Consider the following 25,905-nt stretch of genomic DNA (forward strand, 5'->3'; position numbering starts at 1 on the left):
TATAAGAGGTGTAATATAATATACAGGAGATGTACTATACAGTATAAGAGGTGTAATATAATATACAGGAGGTGTACTATACAGTATAAGAGGTGTAATATAATATACAGGAGGTGTACTATACAGTATAAGGGATGTAATATAATATACAGGAGATGTACTATACAGTATAAGAGGTGTAATATAATATACAGGAGGTGTACTATACAGTATAAGAGGTGTAATATAATATACAGGGGGTGTACTATACAGTATAAGGGGTGTAATATAATATACAGGAGATGTACTATACAGTATAAGAGGTGTAATATAATATACAGGAGGTGTACTATACAGTATAAGGGGTGTAATATAATATACAGGGGGTGTACTATACAGTATAAGAGGTGTAATATAATATACAGGAGGTGTACTATACAGTATAAGAGGTGTAATATAATATACAGGGGGTGTACTATACAGTATAAGGGGTGTAATATAATATACAGGGGGTGTACTATACAGTATAAGGGGTGTAATATAATATACAGGAGGTGTACTATACAGTATAAGAGGTGTAATATAATATACAGGGGGTGTACTATACAGTATAAGGGGTGTAATATAATATACAGGGGGTGTACTATACAGTATAAGAGGTGTAATATAATATACAGGGGGGTGTACTATACAGTATAAGGGGTATAATATAATATACAGAGGGTGTACTATACAGTATAAGAGGTGTAATATAATATACAGGAGGTGTAATATAATATACAGGGGGTGTAATATAATATACAGGAGGTGTACTATACAGTATAAGAGGTGTAATATAATATACAGGAGGTGTACTATACAGTATAAGGGGTGTAATATAATATACAGGGGGTGTACTATACAGTATAAGGGGTGTAATATAATATACAGGAGATGTACTATACAGTATAAGAGGTGTAATATAATATACAGGAGGTGTAATATAATATACAGGGGGTGTAATATAATATACAGGAGGTGTACTATACAGTATAAGGGGTGTAATATAATATACAGGAGGTGTACTATACAGTATAAGAGGTGTAATATAATATACAGGAGGTGTACTATACAGTATAAGGGGTGTAATATAATATACAGGGGGTGACTATACAGTATAAGAGGTGTAATATAATATACAGGAGGTGTACTATACAGTATAAGGTGTAATATAATATACAGGAGATGTACTATACAGTATAAGGGGTGTAATATAATATACAGGGGGTGTACTATACAGTATAAGGGGTGTAATATAATATACAGGAGGTGTACTATACAGTATAAGGGGTGTAATATAATACACAGGAGATGTACTATACAGTATAAGAGGTGTAATATAATATACAGGAGATGTACTATACAGTATAAGGGGTGTAATATAATATACAGGAGGTGTAATATAATATACAGGGGGTGTACTATACAGTATATGGGGTGTAATATAATATACAGGGGGTGTACTATACAGTATAAGAGGTGTAATATAATATACAGGGGATGTACTATACAGTATAAGGGGTGTAATATAATATACAGGAGGTGTACTATACAGTATAAGGGGTGTAATATAATATACAGGAGATGTACTATACAGTATAAGAGGTGTAATATAATATACAGGAGGTGTACTATACAGTATAAGAGGTGTAATATAATATACAGGAGGTGTAATATAATATACAGGGGGTGTAATATAATATACAGGGGGTGTAATATAATATACAGGGGGTGTAATATAATATACAGGGGGTGTACTATACAGTATAAGAGGTATAATATAATATACAGGGGGTGTACTATACAGTATAAGGGGTGTAATATAATATACAGGAGATGTACTATACAGTATAAGAGGTGTAATATAATATACAGGAGGTGTACTATACAGTATAAGGGGTGTAATATAATATACAGGGGGTGTACTATACAGTATAAGGGGTGTAATATAATATACAGGGGGTGTACTATACAGTATAAGGGGTGTAATATAATATACAGGGGGTGTACTATACAGTATAAGGGGTGTAATATAATATACAGGAGGTGTACTATACAGTATAAGAGGTGTAATATAATATACAGGAGGTGTACTATACAGTATAAGAGGTGTAATATAATATATAGGAGGTGTACTATACAGTATAAGGGGTGTAATATAATATACAGGGGGTGTACTATACAGTATAAGGGGTGTAATATAATATACAGGAGATGTACTATACAGTATAAGAGGTGTAATATAATATACAGGAGGTGTACTATACAGTATAAGGGGTGTAATATAATATACAGGGGATGACAGAATATACAGGGGCCAGGGGGTGACTATACGACGAGCACTCAGTCACACGTGTCTCCAGCTCTCCTCACCTGCTTCCGGCATCGGTCGTGTATACGAGAACTTCCGGCTTCATACACAAAGAACCCGCCCCTCCAGCTCTCTCATTGGCTCAGCAGTATGTCAGTACAACGCTTCATTGCAGCGCGTGCAGCGACTCTCTCCTCGGAAATAAAACACCTGAGAGAAGGTTCCGACGTCAGTTATGTCCGGACACCTCATGTGATGATGTTATAAGATGTCAGGACAGGTCACGTGATCACACCTGGAGAACGTTCTAGTAAGGACAGGTCATGTAATCACGTTATGACAGATGTCAGGACAGGTCATGTGATCACACCTGGAGAACGTTCTAGTAACAGGTCATGTGATCACACCTGGATAACGTTCTAGTAACAGGTCATGTGATCACACCTGGATAACGTTCTAGTAAGGACAGGTCATGTGATCACACCTGGATAACGTTCTAGTAAGGACAGGTAATGTGATCACACCTGGGGAACGTTCTAGTAAGGACAGGTCATGTGATCACACCTGGGGAACGTTCTAGAATAAGACCCCCCCCCCCTCCAGATAATGGACGCAGAGGTAACAGAGGTAAGAGAAAGGCGTTTATTGCGGAGCGTTATATTACAGAGCAGCAGTGTGATGGGCACAGACAGGACATGGATACAGACATTACAGGAACATATAGACAGCGTATAAATAGGAGCAGCTTTCTGCACTGCAGGAGAAGGTGCTGGTGGTGGCAGGTCCCGGGCAGGCACCGGCAGCTACAACTTCTTAATGGGCAGCGAGCGTCTGAAGAGCAAAATGTGAGGCTCTGAGGAAGAGGAGAGAGAGAGAGTCAATATAGAAGAGACATCCACACACCGGACCAGAGACTGCTCATCATATACAATATAGAAGAGACATCCACACACCGGACCATACAGAGAGACTGCTCATCACATACAATATAGAAGAGACATCCACACACCGGACCATACAGAGAGACTGCTCATCATATACAATATAGAAGAGACATCCACACACCGGACCATACAGAGAGACTGCTCATCATATACAATATAGAAGAGACATCCACACACCGGACCATACAGAGACTGCTCATCATATACAATATAGAAGAGACATCCACACACCGGACCATACAGAGAGACTGCTCATCATATACAATATAGAAGAGACATCCACACACCGGACCATACAGAGAGACTGCTCATCATATACAATATAGAAGAGACATCCACACACAGGACCATACAGAGAGACTGCTCATCATATACAATATAGAAGAGACATCCACACACCGGACCATACAGAGAGACTGCTCATCATATACAATATAGAAGAGACATCCACACACCGGACCATACAGAGAGACTGCTCATCATATACAATATAGAAGAGACATCCACACACAGGACCAGAGACTGCTCATCATATACAATATAGAAGAGACATCCACACACCGGACCATACAGAGACTGTTCATCACATACAATATAGAAGAGACATCCACACACCGGACCATACAGAGACTGCTCATCATATACAATATAGAAGAGACATCCACACACCGGACCATACAGAGAGACTGCTCATCATATACAATATAGAAGAGACATCCACACACCGGACCATACAGAGACTGTTCATCATATACAATATAGAAGAGACATCCACACACCGGACCATACAGAGAGACTGCTCATCATATACAATATAGAAGAGACATCCACACACAGGACCATACAGAGAGACTGCTCATCATATACAATATAGAAGAGACATCCACACACAGGACCATACAGAGACTGCTCATCATATACAATATAGAAGAGACATCCACACACCGGACCATACAGAGAGACTGCTCATCATATACAATATAGAAGAGACATCCACACACAGGACCAGAGACTGCTCATCATATACAATATAGAAGAGACATCCACACACCGGACCATACAGAGAGACTGCTCATCATATACAATATAGAAGAGACATCCACACACCGGACCATACAGAGAGACTGCTCATCACATACAATATAGAAGAGACATCCACACACCGGACCATACAGAGACTGCTCATCATATACAATATAGAAGAGACATCCACACACCGGACCATACAGAGACTGTTCATCACATACAATATAGAAGAGACATCCACACACCGGACCATACAGAGACTGCTCATCATATACAATATAGAAGAGACATCCACACACCGGACCAGAGACTGCTCATCATATACAATATAGAAGAGACATCCACACACCGGACCATACAGAGACTGCTCATCATATACAATATAGAAGAGACATCCACACACAGGACCATACAGAGAGACTGCTCATCATATACAATATAGAAGAGACATCCACACACCGGACCATACAGAGAGACTGCTCATCATATACAATATAGAAGAGACATCCACACACAGGACCATACAGAGACTGCTCATCATATACAATATAGAAGAGACATCCACACACCGGACCATACAGAGAGACTGCTCATCATATACAATATAGAAGAGACATCCACACACCGGACCATACAGAGACTGCTCATCACATACAATATAGAAGAGACATCCACACACCGGACCATACAGAGACTGCTCATCATATACAATATAGAAGAGACATCCACACACAGGACCATACAGAGAGACTGCTCATCATATACAATATAGAAGAGACATCCACACACCGGACCATACAGAGAGACTGCTCATCATATACAATATAGAAGAGACATCCACACACAGGACCATACAGAGACTGCTCATCATATACAATATAGAAGAGACATCCACACACAGGACCATACAGAGACTGCTCATCATATACAATATAGAAGAGACATCCACACACCGGACCATACAGAGAGACTGCTCATCATATACAATATAGAAGAGACATCCACACACCGGACCATACAGAGAGACTGCTCATCATATACAATATAGAAGAGACATCCGCACACCGGACCATACAGAGAGACTGCTCATCATATACAATATAGAAGAGACATCCGCACACAGGACCATACAGAGAGACTGCTCATCATATACAATATAGAAGAGACATCCGCACACCGGACCATACAGAGACTGCTCATCATATACAATATAGAAGAGACATCCGCACACCGGACCATACAGAGACTGCTCATCATATACAATATAGAAGAGACATCCACACACCGGACCATACAGAGAGACTGCTCATCATATACAATATAGAAGAGACATCCACACACCGGACCATACAGAGAGACTGCTCATCATATACAATATAGAAGAGACATCCACACACCGGACCATACAGAGAGACTGCTCATCATATACAATATAGAAGAGACATCCACACACCGGACCATACAGAGAGACTGCTCATCATATACAATATAGAAGAGACATCCACACACAGGACCATACAGAGACTGCTCATCACATACAATATAGAAGAGACATCCACACACAGGACCATACAGAGACTGCTCATCATATACAATATAGAAGAGACATCCACACACCGGACCATACAGAGAGACTGCTCATCATATACAATATAGAAGAGACATCCACACACCGGACCATACAGAGACTGCTCATCATATACAATATAGAAGAGACATCCACACACCGGACCATACAGAGAGACTGCTCATCACATACAATATAGAAGAGACATCCGCACACCGGACCATACAGAGAGACTGCTCATCATATACAATATAGAAGAGACATCCGCACACCGGACCATACAGAGACTGCTCATCATATACAATATAGAAGAGACATCCACACACCGGACCATACAGAGAGACTGCTCATCATATACAATATAGAAGAGACATCCACACACCGGACCATACAGAGACTGCTCATCATATACAATATAGAAGAGACATCCACACACCGGACCATACAGAGAGACTGCTCATCATATACAATATAGAAGAGACATCCACACACAGGACCATACAGAGAGACTGCTCATCATATACAATATAGAAGAGACATCCACACACAGGACCATACAGAGAGACTGCTCATCATATACAATATAGAAGAGACATCCACACACCGGACCATACAGAGAGACTGCTCATCATATACAATATAGAAGAGACATCCACACACCGGACCATACAGAGAGACTGCTCATCATATACAATATAGAAGAGACATCCACACACCGGACCATACAGAGAGACTGCTCATCACATACAATATAGAAAAGACATCCACACACCGGACCATACAGAGACTGCTCATCATATACAATATAGAAGAGACATCCACACCGGACCATACAGAGAGACTGCTCATCATATACAATATAGAAGAGACATCCACACACAGGACCATACAGAGACTGCTCATCATATACAATATAGAAGAGACATCCACACCGGACCATACAGAGACTGCTCATCATATACAATATAGAAGAGACATCCACACACCGGACCATACAGAGAGACTGCTCATCATATACAATATAGAAGAGACATCCACACACCGGACCATACAGAGAGACTGCTCATCATATACAATATAGAAGAGACATCCACACACCGGACCATACAGAGAGACTGCTCATCATATACAATATAGAAGAGACATCCACACACCGGACCATACAGAGAGACTGCTCATCATATACAATATAGAAGAGACATCCACACACCGGACCATACAGAGACTGCTCATCGTATACAATATAGAAGAGACATCCACACCGGACCATACAGAGAGACTGCTCATCATATACAATATAGAAGAGACATCCACACACCGGACCATACAGAGAGACTGCTCATCGTATACAATATAGAAGAGACATCCACACACAGGACCATACAGAGAGACTGCTCATCGTATACAATATAGAAGAGACATCCACACACAGGACCATACAGAGAGACTGCTCATCGTATACAATATAGAAGAGACATCCACACACCGGACCATACAGAGACTGCTCATCATATACAATATAGAAGAGACATCCACACACCGGACCATACAGAGAGACTGCTCATCGTATACAATATAGAAGAGACATCCGCACACCGGACCATACAGAGAGACTGCTCATCGTATACAATATAGAAGAGACATCCACACACCGGACCATACAGAGAGACTGCTCATCATATACAATATAGAAGAGACATCCACACACCGGACCATACAGAGAGACTGCTCATCATATACAATATAGAAGAGACATCCACACAACCGGACCATACAGAGAGACTGCTCATCACATACAATATAGAAGAGACATCCACACAACCGGACCATACAGAGAGACTGCTCATCATATACAATATAGAAGAGACATCCACACACCGGACCATACAGAGAGACTGCTCATCATATACAATATAGAAGAGACATCCACACACCGGACCATACAGAGAGACTGCTCATCATATACAATATAGAAGAGACATCCACACACCGGACCATACAGAGAGACTGCTCATCATATACAATATAGAAGAGACATCCACACACCGGACCATACAGAGACTGCTCATTATATACAATATAGAAGAGACATCCACACACAGGACCATACAGAGAGACTGCTCATCATATACAATATAGAAGAGACATCCACACACAGGACCATACAGAGAGACTGCTCATCATATACAATATAGAAGAGACATCCACACACCGGACCATACAGAGACTGCTCATCATATACAATATAGAAGAGACATCCACACACCGGACCATACAGAGAGACTGCTCATCATATACAATATAGAAGAGACATCCACACACCGGACCATACAGAGAGACTGCTCATCATATACAATATAGAAGAGACATCCACACACCGGACCATACAGAGAGACTGCTCATCATATACAATATAGAAGAGACATCCACACACCGGACCAGACAGAGACTGCTCATCATATACAATATAGAAGAGACATCCACACGCAGGACCATACAGAGAGACTGCTCATCATATACAATATAGAAGAGACATCCACACACCCGACCATACAGAGAGACTGCTCATCATATACAATATAGAAGAGACATCCACACACCCGACCATACAGAGAGACTGCTCATCATATACAATATAGAAGAGACATCCACACACCGGACCATACAGAGAGACTGCTCATCATATACAATATAGAAGAGACATCCACACACAGGACCATACAGAGAGACTGCTCATCATATACAATATAGAAGAGACATCCGCACACCGGACCATACAGAGAGACTGCTCATCATATACAATATAGAAGAGACATCCACACACCGGACCATACAGAGAGACTGCTCATCGTATACAATATAGAAGAGACATCCACACATCGGACCATACAGAGAGACTGCTCATCATATACAATATAGAAGAGACATCCACACACCCGACCATACAGAGAGACTGCTCATCATATACAATATAGAAGAGACATCCACACACCGGACCATACAGAGAGACTGCTCATCATATACAATATAGAAGAGACATCCACACACAGGACCATACAGAGAGACTGCTCATCATATACAATATAGAAGAGACATCCACACACCCGACCATACAGAGAGACTGCTCATCATATACAATATAGAAGAGACATCCACACACCGGACCATACAGAGAGACTGCTCATCACATACAATATAGAAGAGACATCCACACACCGGACCATACAGAGAGACTGCTCATCATATACAATATAGAAGAGACATCCACACATCGGACCATACAGAGAGACTGCTCATCATATACAATATAGAAGAGACATCCACACACCCGACCATACAGAGAGACTGCTCATCATATACAATATAGAAGAGACATCCACACACAGGACCATACAGAGAGACTGCTCATCACATACAATATAGAAGAGACATCCACACACCGGACCATACAGAGAGACTGCTCATCATATACAATATAGAAGAGACATCCACACATCGGACCATACAGAGAGACTGCTCATCATATACAATATAGAAGAGACATCCACACACCCGACCATACAGAGAGACTGCTCATCATATACAATATAGAAGAGACATCCACACACCGGACCATACAGAGAGACTGCTCATCATATACAATATAGAAGAGACATCCACACACAGGACCATACAGAGAGACTGCTCATCACATACAATATAGAAGAGACATCCACACACCGGACCATACAGAGAGACTGCTCATCATATACAATATAGAAGAGACATCCACACACCGGACCATACAGAGAGACTGCTCATCATATAGAAGAGACATCCACACACCGGACCATACAGAGAGACTGCTCATCATATAGAAGAGACATCCACACACCGGACCATACAGAGAGACTGCTCATCATATACAATATAGAAGAGACATCCACACACAGGACCATACAGAGACTGCTCATCATATACAATATAGAAGAGACATCCACACACCGGACCATACAGAGAGACTGCTCATCATATACAATATAGAAGAGACATCCACACACCGGACCATACAGAGACTGCTCATCGTATACAATATAGAAGAGACATCCACACACCGGACCATACAGAGACTGCTCATCATATACAATATAGAAGAGACATCCACACACCGGACCATACAGAGAGACTGCTCATCATATACAATATAGAAGAGACATCCACACACAGGACCATACAGAGAGACTGCTCATCACATACAATATAGAAGAGACATCCGCACACCGGACCATACAGAGACTGCTCATCATATACAATATAGAAGAGACATCCACACACCGGACCATACAGAGAGACTGCTCATCATATACAATATAGAAGAGACATCCACACACCGGACCATACAGAGACTGCTCATCATATACAATATAGAAGAGACATCCACACACCGGACCATACAGAGAGACTGCTCATCATATACAATATAGAAGAGACATCCACACCGGACCATACAGAGACTGCTCATCATATACAATATAGAAGAGACATCCACACACCGGACCATACAGAGACTGCTCATCACATACAATATAGAAGAGACATCCACACACAGGACCATACAGAGAGACTGCTCATCATATACAATATAGAAGAGACATCCACACACCGGACCATACAGAGAGACTGCTCATCATATACAATATAGAAGAGACATCCACACACCGGACCATACAGAGACTGCTCATCATATACAATATAGAAGAGACATCCACACACCGGACCATACAGAGAGACTGCTCATCACATACAATATAGAAGAGACATCCACACACCGGACCATACAGAGACTGCTCATCATATACAATATAGAAGAGACATCCACACACAGGACCATACAGAGAGACTGCTCATCATATACAATATAGAAGAGACATCCACACACCGGACCATACAGAGAGACTGCTCATCATATACAATATAGAAGAGACATCCACACACAGGACCATACAGAGAGACTGCTCATCATATACAATATAGAAGAGACATCCACACACCGGACCATACAGAGAGACTGCTCATCATATACAATATAGAAGAGACATCCACACACAGGACCATACAGAGACTGCTCATCACATACAATATAGAAGAGACATCCACACACAGGACCATACAGAGACTGCTCATCATATACAATATAGAAGAGACATCCACACACCGGACCATACAGTGAGACTGCTCATCATATACAATATAGAAGAGACATCCACACACCGGACCATACAGAGAGACTGCTCATCACATACAATATAGAAGAGACATCCACACACAGGACCATACAGAGACTGCTCATCATATACAATATAGAAGAGACATCCACACACAGGACCATACAGAGAGACTGCTCATCATATACAATATAGAAGAGACATCCACACACCGGACCATACAGAGACTGCTCATCATATACAATATAGAAGAGACATCCACACACAGGACCATACAGAGAGACTGCTCATCATATACAATATAGAAGAGACATCCACACACAGGACCATACAGAGACTGCTCATCATATACAATATAGAAGAGACATCCACACACCGGACCATACAGTGAGACTGCTCATCATATACAATATAGAAGAGACATCCACACACCGGACCATACAGAGAGACTGCTCATCACATACAATATAGAAGAGACATCCACACACCGGACCATACAGAGACTGCTCATCATATACAATATAGAAGAGACATCCACACACAGGACCATACAGAGAGACTGCTCATCATATACAATATAGAAGAGACATCCACACACCGGACCATACAGAGAGACTGCTCATCACATACAATATAGAAGAGACATCCACACACCGGACCAGACAGAGAAAGCTCATCATATACAATATAGAAGAGACATCCACACACCGGACCATACAGTGAGACTGCTCATCATATACAATATAGAAGAGACATCCACACACCGGACCATACAGTGAGACTGCTCATCATATACAATATAGAAGAGACATCCACACACCGGACCATACAGAGAGACTGCTCATCATATACAATATAGAAGAGACATCCGCACACCGGACCATACAGAGAGACTGCTCATCATATACAATATAGAAGAGACATCCACACACCGGACCATACAGAGAGACTGCTCATCGTATACAATATAGAAGAGACATCCACACACCGGACCATACAGAGACTGCTCATCATATACAATATAGAAGAGACATCCACACACAGGACCATACACAGAGACTGCTCATCATATACAATATAGAAGAGACATCCACACACAGGACCATACAGAGAGACTGCTCATTATATACAATATAGAAGAGACATCCACACACCGGACCATACAGAGACTGCTCATCATATACAATATAGAAGAGACATCCACACACCGGACCATACAGAGAGACTGCTCATCACATACAATATAGAAGAGACATCCACACACCGGACCATACAGAGAGACTGCTCATCATATACAATATAGAAGAGACATCCACACACCGGACCATACAGAGACTGCTCATCATATACAATATAGAAGAGACATCCACACACCGGACCATACAGAGAGACTGCTCATCATATACAATATAGAAGAGACATCCACACACCGGACCATACAGAGAGACTGCTCATCACATACAATATAGAAGAGACATCCACACACCGGACCATACAGAGAGACTGCTCATCATATACAATATAGAAGAGACATCCACACACCGGACCATACAGAGAGACTGCTCATCATATACAATATAGAAGAGACATCCACACACAGGACCAGAGACTGCTCATCGTATACAATATAGAAGAGACATCCACACACCGGACCATACAGAGAGACTGCTCATCATATACAATATAGAAGAGACATCCACACACCGGACCATACAGAGAGACTGCTCATCATATACAATATAGAAGAGACATCCACACACAGGACCATACAGAGACTGCTCATCATATACAATATAGAAGAGACATCCACACACCGGACCATACAGAGAGACTGCTCATCATATACAATATAGAAGAGACATCCACACACCGGACCATACAGAGACTGCTCATCACATACAATATAGAAGAGACATCCACACACAGGACCATACAGAGACTGCTCATCATATACAATATAGAAGAGACATCCACACACCGGACCATACAGAGAGACTGCTCATCATATACAATATAGAAGAGACATCCACACACCGGACCATACAGAGAGACTGCTCATCATATACAATATAGAAGAGACATCCACACACCGGACCATACAGAGAGACTGCTCATCATATACAATATAGAAGAGACATCCACACACCGGACCATACAGAGAGACTGCTCATCATATACAATATAGAAGAGACATCCACACACCGGACCATACAGAGAGACTGCTCATCATATACAATATAGAAGAGACATCCACACACAGGACCATACAGAGAGACTGCTCATCATATACAATATAGAAGAGACATCCACACATCGGACCATACAGAGACTGCTCATCATATACAATATAGAAGAGACATCCACACACCGGACCATACAGAGACTGCTCATCACATACAATATAGAAGAGACATCCACACACAGGACCATACAGAGAGACTGCTCATCATATACAATATAGAAGAGACATCCACACACCGGACCATACAGAGAGACTGCTCATCATATACAATATAGAAGAGACATCCACACACCGGACCATACAGAGAGACTGCTCATCATATACAATATAGAAGAGACATCCACACACAGGACCATACAGAGAAACTGCTCATCATATACAATATAGAAGAGACATCCACACACCGGACCATACAGAGAGACTGCTCATCATATACAATATAGAAGAGACATCCACACACCGGACCATACAGAGAGACTGCTCATCATATACAATATAGAAGAGACATCCACACACCGGACCAGAGACTGCTCATCATATACAATATAGAAGAGACATCCACACACCGGACCATACAGAGACTGCTCATCATATACAATATAGAAGAGACATCCACACACCGGACCATACAGAGAGACTGCTCATCGTATACAATATAGAAGAGACATCCACACACCGGACCATAGAGAGACTGCTCATCACATACAATATAGAAGAGACATCCACACACCGGACCATACAGAGACTGCTCATCATATACAATATAGAAGAGACATCCACACACCGGACCATACAGAGAGACTGCTCATCACATACAATATAGAAGAGACATCCACACGCAGGACCAAACAGAGACTGCTCATCATATACAATATAGAAGAGACATCCACACAACCGACTGCTCATCATATACAATATAGAAGAGACATCCACACACCGGACCATACAGAGACTGCTCATCATATACAATATAGAAGAGACATCCACACACCGGACCATACAGAGACTGCTCATCATATACAATATAGAAGAGACATCCACACACACGACCATACAGAGAGACTGCTCATCATATACAATATAGAAGAGACATCCACACACCGGACCATACAGAGACTGCTCATCATATACAATATAGAAGAGACATCCACACACAGGACCATACAGAGAGACTGCTCATCATATACAATATAGAAGAGACATCCGCACACAGGACCATACAGAGAGACTGCTCATCATATACAATATAGAAGAGACATCCGCACACCGGACCATACAGAGAGACTGCTCATCACATACAATATAGAAGAGACATCCACACACCGGACCATACAGAGAGACTGCTCATCATATACAATATAGAAGAGACATCCACACACCGGACCATACAGAGACTGCTCATCATATACAATATAGAAGAGACATCCACACACCGGACCATACAGAGAGACTGCTCATCATATACAATATAGAAGAGACATCCACACACAGGACCATACAGAGAGACTGCTCATCACATACAATATAGAAGAGACATCCACACACCGGACCATACAGAGAGACTGCTCATCATATACAATATAGAAGAGACATCCACACACAGGACCATACAGAGAGACTGCTCATCATATACAATATAGAAGAGACATCCACACACCGGACCATACAGAGAGACTGCTCATCATATACAATATAGAAGAGACATCCACACACCGGACCATACAGAGAGACTGCTCATCATATACAATATAGAAGAGACATCCACACACCGGACCATACAGAGAGACTGCTCATCACATACAATATAGAAGAGACATCCACACACCGGACCATACAGAGAGACTGCTCATCATATACAATATAGAAGAGACATCCACACACCGGACCAGAGACTGCTCATCATATACAATATAGAAGAGACATCCACACACCGGACCATACAGAGACTGCTCATCATATACAATATAGAAGAGACATCCACACACCGGACCATACAGAGAGACTGCTCATCATATACAATATAGAAGAGACATCCACACACCCGACCATACAGAGAGACTGCTCATCATATACAATATAGAAGAGACATCCACACACCGGACCATACAGAGAGACTGCTCATCATATACAATATAGAAGAGACATCCACACACCGGACCATACAGAGAGACTGCTCATCATATACAATATAGAAGAGACATCCACACACAGGACCATACAGAGACTGCTCATCATATACAATATAGAAGAGACATCCACACCGGACCATACAGAGACTGCTCATCATATACAATATAGAAGAGACATCCACACACCGGACCATACAGAGACTGCTCATCATATACAATATAGAAGAGACATCCACACACCGGACCAGAGACTGCTCATCATATACAATATAGAAGAGACATCCACACACCGGACCATACAGAGAGACTGCTCATCATATACAATATAGAAGAGACATCCACACACCGGACCATACAGAGAGACTGCTCATCATATACAATATAGAAGAGACATCCACACACCGGACCATACAGAGAGACTGCTCATCATATACAATATAGAAGAGACATCCACACACCGGACCATACAGAGAGACTGCTCATCATATACAATATAGAAGAGACATCCACACACAGGACCATACAGAGAGACTGCTCATCATATACAATATAGAAGAGACATCCACACACCGGACCATACAGAGACTGCTCATCATATACAATATCGAAGAGACATCCACACACAGGACCATACAGAGAGACTGCTCATCATATACAATATAGAAGAGACATCCACACACAGGACCATACAGAGAGACTGCTCATCATATACAATATAGAAGAGACATCCACACACCGGACCATACAGAGACTGCTCATCATATACAATAGAGAGACGACGCGGGTCACATACAGTATATACATATACCACAGGTCACATACAGTATATACATATACCACAGGTCACATACAATATATACATATACCACAGGTCACATACAGTATATACATATACCACAGGTCACATACAGTATATATATATACCACAGGTCACATACAGTATATACATATACCACAGGTCACATACAATATATACATATACCACAGGTCACATACAGTATATACATATACCACAGGTCACATACAGTATATACATATACCACAGGTCACATACAGTATATACCACAGGTCACATACAGTATATACATATACCACAGGTCACATACAGTATATACATATACCACAGGTCACATACACTATATACATATACCACAGGTCACATACACTATATACATATACCACAGGTCACATACAGTATATACATATACCACAGGTCACATACAGTATATACATATACCACAGGTCACATACAGTATATACATATACCACAGGTCACATACACTATATACATATACCACAGGTCACATACACTATATACATATACCACAGGTCACATACAATATATACATATACCACAGGTCACATACAGTATATACATATACCACAGGTCACATACAGTATATACATATACCACAGGTCACATACAGTATATACATATACCACACAGGTCACATACACTATATACATATACCACAGGTCACATACAGTATATACATATACCACAGGTCACATACACTATATACATATACCACAGGTCACATACAGTATATACATATACCACAGGTCACATACAGTATATACATATACCACACAGGTCACATACAGTATATACATATACCACAGGTCACATACAATATATACATATACCACAGGTCACATACAATATATACATATACCACAGGTCACATACACTATATACATATACCACAGGTCACATACAGTATATACATATACCACAGGTCACATACACTATATACCACAGGTCACATACAGTATATGAGGAAAAGAAAAAACAAAAACCTGGTAAAAAAGGCACTCGGCTCAATAAAGTCGCAATTTAATTATCAAAAGTTTATTAATATATATTTAAAATTATGCAATCTTGCACAAAAACCTACAAACAGACATCACAAACCCGGCCGGGTAATGAATGGCAAATAAATCAGTTTTAAGAAAAATTCTCATTTAGCATGGCCATATAACAAATAGTATCAAGTAATAAGTTACTTCAATACAGGCCACACAAGTGGATGAATCAGATACAATGTAGTGAGTGGAGGCAACATACTAACCAAGGTCATTTACAAATGACATAACATCCATGGATATAAGCGATCCTGCTGATCAGATAGCAGTATACAGATGGGCTTACTAGCAAGGATATACATGCAATGAACCCATAGAGCACATGAATAGATGCAAGAGTATATACTTATCAGTAGGTAGTATATGTGGAAGTCCATAGGGTTCTCTACAGATGAAAACGACCAGGTCACTCCATGAGAAGATAAAGCTCTAGTGTCTCCTCAAAGCTCCAGTGTAAAGTAACTGCAGACAGCAGATAGAGATCAGTCCACTCCGTGCCGTTCCTCTGTAACCTCCCAGCACAGGGAAAGATAATCATGCAGCAGGTGTGTCGACACTCCAACATGTGAGAGTCCACAGGACCGAATCCCCTCCTGGGATAAGCAAAAGCAGGGAGTGGCAAGTATCCTCCACAGCAGGGCAAGTGCTAGCAATGCGTTTCCCAGCTTTAACAGCTTGTATTGCCAGTAAGGTTCACACTTAGGTGAAATATCCTTGTGTCCTTGTATCCAGCTCAAAGGAGTCTTAGCTCCAAATAGGAGGGCAGGAGTGCAGGAGTGCGCAGCTTCCCAGCTTTCCGTCCATTCATCATGTGCTACGTCCAAGTCTCATGCATAGTATCCATGTGGGTTAGTTACCTCCAAGTTGCCATTCACCGGTATGTGACGTCACAGAATTGCCAACATGTTTCGTCACAGACGTGACTTCCTCAGGGCGTGTATTACAACATCAGAACCAACCCTCTATATCAAGGGATTGTTAACCAATAGTATTTGTCGAGTAGTAATACACCTATTAACCCTAGTGCTCCCAAATGGGACCAGGGTACTTAGTGTCAACAGTATATCATTATCAATAATACAATACAATGTATGTCTATAAAATTGTCTCCATTGACTGTCCCCATCAAAAATAAAAACGACAAAATGAAATCAAAAAATATAATATAAATAAATATTAAAAAAAAAAAAAAAAAAAAAAAAGGGAAACCATATTGAAAAAATGAAAAATAAGGCACATGCACCAGAGATCACTGCTGTAAAGTTAGAGAGCCAATAGTCAGGAATAACGAGCACATATCCCCCCCTAGAGATATGGAAGCCAGTCGGGGTGTCATCCCCAAATGCTATCCAATCAAAAGGGAGGAACATTTAGGTGCGGCCCGGGTCCCAAGAGCCGGGCCACACACTGAAAACCAATTATGTGGTCCGGGTCTCAGGACCCCGGCCGCATCAAAGGAACATCTGTAGCTTGAGTTCATTGTTCAAGCCATGAGGGGCCAGTGATTTAAGATTGTAAATCCACATACTCTCCTTTTGCAGTAAGGAGCGATCTCGATTCCCCCCCCTATTGTTTTTCGGTAATTGGTATATGGCCATAAAGTTGAGGCCATCTGCAGATTGTTGATGGTATTCCTTAAAGTGCATTGCTAATGGGCTCTTTTCTTCCCCATTTTTTATGTCCCTTATATGCTCAGAAATCCGGACCTGGACCTCTCTTATAGTCTTCCCCACATAAAACTTATTGCAGGGACAAAAGATCAAGTAAACCACCATAGATGACCGACAGTTTAGGAAGTTTCTGACATTAAATTTACGATGATTTGATGAATCAAAGAATACATCACTCTTCCTTACAAATCTACATTGTGAACAGGTCCCACATTTAAACATCCCTTTCAGGTTATGTGTGGGCCATTTAGTGTCTACATCTCTTCTAAATTCTGATTTTACAAGAAGGTCACGAAGATTCGGAGCTCTCCTAGATATCATACTAGGATGATCACCTATCATTTCCCTAATTTCCTCACATAACGTGAGATGTGGCCAGTTTTTCGCTAAGATCTCCCTTATTTCCTCCCAGTGTAGTCCAAATCTGGAGATAAACCTCACCTGTGTCCTGGATGGTTGAGATGATGTATTTTTCTTAATTTTCCTATATTCCGTTGGATGTAAGAGAGCTTCCCGACTGGTATGTAAAGCTCTGTTATATCCACGTTTAATACATTTCGTTGAATAGCCGCGCTGTTTAAAGCGTGTCTTTAACTCCTGAGCTTCCTGCTTAAAGGTACTTAGATCGGAACAATTTCTGCGTAATCGCAGGAATTGTCCCACTGGTATGCCACGTATAAGGGATTTGGGGTGATGACTTTGTGCCATTAATAGAGTATTCCCAGCCGTCGATTTTCTAAATGTACTGGTTACTAGCTTATTTTCTTCCTTCTTGATCAGGAGATCCAAAAAGCTTATCTCTCGATCGCTTGCTGTATATGTCATCATGTGCCCCTTCTTACGCTTGCCTTGATTTGGGATTTTGGGAAATGGTGACTGTCTATCCTTGTGATCTTTTTAAGAAATACGTCTCTCTCTGGCTTCGTTATATGGATGATGTTCTGGTCGTTTGGACCGGCACACAAGATGAACTTAAAACATTTGTTGATTCACTAAACATTAATAACTATAATATACATCTGACATATACAGCAAGCGATCGAGAGATAAGCTTTTTGGATCTCCTGATCAAGAAGGAAGAAAATAAGCTAGTAACCAGTACATTTAGAAAATCGACGGCTGGGAATACTCTATTAATGGCACAAAGTCATCACCCCAAATCCCTTATACGTGGCATACCAGTGGGACAATTCCTGCGATTACGCAGAAATTGTTCCGATCTAAGTACCTTTAAGCAGGAAGCTCAGGAGTTAAAGACACGCTTTAAACAGCGCGGCTATTCAACGAAATGTATTAAACGTGGATATAACAGAGCTTTACATACCAGTCGGGAAGCTCTCTTACATCCAACGGAATATAGGAAAATTAAGAAAAATACATCATCTCAACCATCCAGGACACAGGTGAGGTTTATCTCCAGATTTGGACTACACTGGGAGGAAATAAGGGAGATCTTAGCGAAAAACTGGCCACATCTCACGTTATGTGAGGAAATTAGGGAAATGATAGGTGATCATCCTAGTATGATATCTAGGAGAGCTCCGAATCTTCGTGACCTTCCTGTAAAATCAGAATTTAGAAGAGATGTAGACACTAAATGGCCCACACATAACCTGAAAGGGATGTTTAAATGTGGGACCTGTTCACAATGTAGATTTGTAAGGAAGAGTGATGTATTCTTTGATTCATCAAATCATCGTAAATTTAATGTCAGAAACTTCCTAAACTGTCGGTCATCTATGGTGGTTTACTTGATCTTTTGTCCCTGCAATAAGTTTTATGTGGGGAAGACTATAAGAGAGGTCCAGGTCCGGATTTCTGAGCATATAAGGGACATAAAAAATGGGGAAGAAAAGAGCCCATTAGCAATGCACTTTAAGGAATACCATCAACAATCTGCAGATGGCCTCAACTTTATGGCCATATACCAATTACCGAAAAACAATAGGGGGGGGAATCGAGATCGCTCCTTACTGCAAAAGGAGAGTATGTGGATTTACAATCTTAAATCACTGGCCCCTCATGGCTTGAACAATGAACTCAAGCTACAGATGTTCCTTTGATGCGGCCGGGGTCCTGAGACCCGGACCACATAATTGGTTTTCAGTGTGTGGCCCGGCTCTTGGGACCCGGGCCGCACCTAAATGTTCCTCCCTTTTGATTGGATAGCATTTGGGGATGACACCCCGACTGGCTTCCATATCTCTAGGGGGGGATATGTGCTCGTTATTCCTGACTATTGGCTCTCTAACTTTACAGCAGTGATCTCTGGTGCATGTGCCTTATTTTTCATTTTTTCAATATGGTTTCCCTTTTTTTTTTTTTTTTTTTTTTTTTAATATTTATTTATATTATATTTTTTGATTTCATTTTGTCGTTTTTATTTTTGATGGGGACAGTCAATGGAGACAATTTTATAGACATACATTGTATTGTATTATTGATAATGATATACTGTTGACACTAAGTACCCTGGTCCCATTTGGGAGCACTAGGGTTAATAGGTGTATTACTACTCGACAAATACTATTGGTTAACAATCCCTTGATATAGAGGGTTGGTTCTGATGTTGTAATACACGCCCTGAGGAAGTCACGTCTGTGACGAAACATGTTGGCAATTCTGTGACGTCACATACCGGTGAATGGCAACTTGGAGGTAACTAACCCACATGGATACTATGCATGAGACTTGGACGTAGCACATGATGAATGGACGGAAAGCTGGGAAGCTGCGCACTCCTGCACTCCTGCCCTCCTATTTGGAGCTAAGACTCCTTTGAGCTGGATACAAGGACACAAGGATATTTCACCTAAGTGTGAACCTTACTGGCAATACAAGCTGTTAAAGCTGGGAAACGCATTGCTAGCACTTGCCCTGCTGTGGAGGATACTTGCCACTCCCTGCTTTTGCTTATCCCAGGAGGGGATTCGGTCCTGTGGACTCTCACATGTTGGAGTGTCGACACACCTGCTGCATGATTATCTTTCCCTGTGCTGGGAGGTTACAGAGGAACGGCACGGAGTGGACTGATCTCTATCTGCTGTCTGCAGTTACTTTACACTGGAGCTTTGAGGAGACACTAGAGCTTTATCTTCTCATGGAGTGACCTGGTCGTTTTCATCTGTAGAGAACCCTATGGACTTCCACATATACTACCTACTGATAAGTATATACTCTTGCATCTATTCATGTGCTCTATGGGTTCATTGCATGTATATCCTTGCTAGTAAGCCCATCTGTATACTGCTATCTGATCAGCAGGATCGCTTATATCCATGGATGTTATGTCATTTGTAAATGACCTTGGTTAGTATGTTGCCTCCACTCACTACATTGTATCTGATTCATCCACTTGTGTGGCCTGTATTGAAGTAACTTATTACTTGATACTATTTGTTATATGGCCATGCTAAATGAGAATTTTTCTTAAAACTGATTTATTTGCCATTCATTACCCGGCCGGGTTTGTGATGTCTGTTTGTAGGTTTTTGTGCAAGATTGCATAATTTTAAATATATATTAATAAACTTTTGATAATTAAATTGCGACTTTATTGAGCCGAGTGCCTTTTTTACCAGGTTTTTGTTTTTTCTTTTCCTCACATTTCCATGTCTGGTTGGCACCGTATATATATATATATATATTTACATATACTGAGCTCTTTAGTCCAGAGATCATTGTTTTTTTTTTTTTTTTTTTTTTGTTTATAAACACATACAGTATATACATATACCACAGGTCACATACACTATATACATATACCACAGGTCACATACACTATATACATATACCACAGGTCACATACACTATATACATATACCACAGGTCACATACAATATATACATATACCACAGGTCACATACAGTATATACCACAGGTCACATACACTATATACATATACCACAGGTCACATACAGTATATACATATACCACAGGTCACATACAATATATAAATATACCACAGGTCACATACAGTATATACATATACCACAGGTCACACAAAGTATATACATATACCACAGGTCACATACACTATATACATATACCACAGGTCACATACAGTATATACATATACCACAGGTCACATACACTATATACATATACCACAGGTCACATACAGTATATACATATACCACAGGTCACATACACTATATACATATACCACAGGTCACACACAGTATATACATATACCACAGGTCACATACACTATATACATATACCACAGGTCACATACAGTATATACATATACCACAGGTCACATACACTATATACCACAGGTCACATACAGTATATACATATACCACACAGGTCACATACAGTATATACATATACCACACAGGTCACATACAGTATATACATATACCACAGGTCACATACAGTATATACCACAGGTCACACACTATATACCACAGGTCACATACAGTATATACATATACCACAGGTCACATACACTATATACATATACCACAGGTCACATACAGTATATACATATACCACAGGTCACATACAGTATATACCACAGGTCACACACTATATACCACAGGTCACATACAGTATATACATATACCACAGGTCACATACACTATATACATATACCACAGGTCACATACACTATATACATATACCACAGGTCACATACAGTATATACATATACCACAGGTCACATACAGTATATACATATACCACAGGTCACATACACTATATACATATACCACAGGTCACATACACTATATACATATACCACAGGTCACATACACTATATACCACAGGTCACATACACTATATACATATACCACAGGTCACATACAATATATACATATACCACAGGTCACATACACTATATACATATACCACAGGTCACATACAGTATATACATATACCACAGGTCACATACAGTATATACATATACCACAGGTCACATACAGTATATACATATACCACAGGTCACATACAGTATATACATATACCACAGGTCACATACAGTATATACACATATACCACAGGTCACATACAGTATATACACATATACCACAGGTCACATACACTATATACATATACCACAGGTCACATACAGTATATACATATACCACAGGTCACATACAATATATACATATACCACAGGTCACATACAGTATATACATATACCACAGGTCACACAGTATATACATATACCACAGGTCACATACACTATATACATATACCACAGGTCACATACACTATATACCACAGGTCACATACACTATATACCACAGGTCACATACAGTATATATATATACCACAGGTCACATACAGTATATATATATACCACAGGTCACATACAGTATATATATATACCACAGGTCACATACAGTATATATATATACACATATACCACAGGTCACATACAGTATATACATATACCACAGGTCACATACAATATATACATATACCACAGGTCACATACAGTATATACATATACCACAGGTCACATACAGTATATACCACAGGTCACATACAGTATATACATATACCACAGGTCACATACACTATATACCACAGGTCACATACACTATATACCACAGGTCACATACACTATATACATATACCACAGGTCACATACAATATATACATATACCACAGGTCACATACAGTATATACATATACCACAGGTCACATACAATATATACATATACCACAGGTCACATACAGTATATACATATACCACAGGTCACATACAGTATATACATATACCACAGGTCACATACAGTATATACATATACCACAGGTCACATACAATATATACATATACCACAGGTCACATACAGTATATACATATACCACAGGTCACATACAATATATACATATACCACAGGTCACATACAGTATATACATATACCACAGGTCACATACAGTATATACATATACCACAGGTCACATACAATATATACATATACCACAGGTCACATACAGTATATACATATACCACAGGTCACACAGTATATACATATACCACAGGTCACATACACTATATACATATACCACAGGTCACATACACTATATACCACAGGTCACATACACTATATACCACAGGTCACATACAGTATATATATATATACCACAGGTCACATACAGTATATATATATACACATATACCACAGGTCACATACAGTATATACATATACCACAGGTCACATACAATATATACATATACCACAGGTCACATACAGTATATACATATACCACAGGTCACATACAGTATATACCACAGGTCACATACAGTATATACATATACCACAGGTCACATACACTATATACATATACCACAGGTCACATACAATATATACATATACCACAGGTCACATACAGTATATACATATACCACAGGTCACATACAATATATACATATACCACAGGTCACATACAGTATATACATATACCACAGGTCACATACAGTATATACATATACCACAGGTCACATACAGTATATACATATACCACAGGTCACATACACTATATACATATACCACAGGTCACATACAGTATATATATATATATATATATATATATACACATATACCACAGGTCACATACAGTATATACATATACCACAGGTCACATACACAATATACATATACCACAGGTCACATACAGTATATACATATACCACAGGTCACATACACAATATACATATACCACAGGTCACATACACTATATACATATACCACAGGTCACATACAGTATATACATATACCACAGGTCACATACACTATATACCACAGGTCACATACAGTATATATATATATATACACACATATACCACAGGTCACATACAGTATATACATATACCACAGGTCACATACAATATATACATATACCACAGGTCACATACAATATATACATATACCACAGGTCACATACAGTATATACATATACCACAGGTCACATA

General features: G+C 40.2%; 2 protein-coding genes across 4 annotated transcripts in view; both read right to left on the reverse strand.

Annotated features, from left to right (window-relative positions):
• The window catches only part of FLAD1 (flavin adenine dinucleotide synthetase 1), a 41,793-nt gene extending 39,131 nt beyond the window's left edge, over positions 1 to 2,662 (reverse strand). Inside the window, exon 1 of one of the 2 annotated variants that reach the window (XM_075844886.1) lies at positions 2,392 to 2,661. The gene's annotated coding sequence lies outside the window, so the exon portion shown is untranslated. Of the gene's footprint in view, positions 1 to 2,391 lie in introns of both variants that reach the window. The other variant, XM_075844887.1, reaches the window with a different exon arrangement.
• A 295-nt stretch (positions 2,663 to 2,957) lies between these two features.
• Positions 2,958 to 25,905, reverse strand: part of CKS1B (CDC28 protein kinase regulatory subunit 1B) — a 31,039-nt gene continuing 8,091 nt past the window's right edge. For both annotated transcript variants that reach the window (XM_075843427.1, XM_075843428.1), the window contains exon 3: positions 2,958 to 3,182. In XM_075843427.1, coding sequence (XP_075699542.1) covers positions 3,133 to 3,182 — 50 coding nt within the window. In that variant the 3' untranslated portion in view covers positions 2,958 to 3,132. The remainder of the gene's footprint in view (positions 3,183 to 25,905) is intronic.

The sequence above is a fragment of the Rhinoderma darwinii genome, chromosome 12 (assembly GCF_050947455.1).
Source record: "Rhinoderma darwinii isolate aRhiDar2 chromosome 12, aRhiDar2.hap1, whole genome shotgun sequence".
Lineage (NCBI taxonomy): Eukaryota > Metazoa > Chordata > Amphibia > Anura > Rhinodermatidae > Rhinoderma > Rhinoderma darwinii.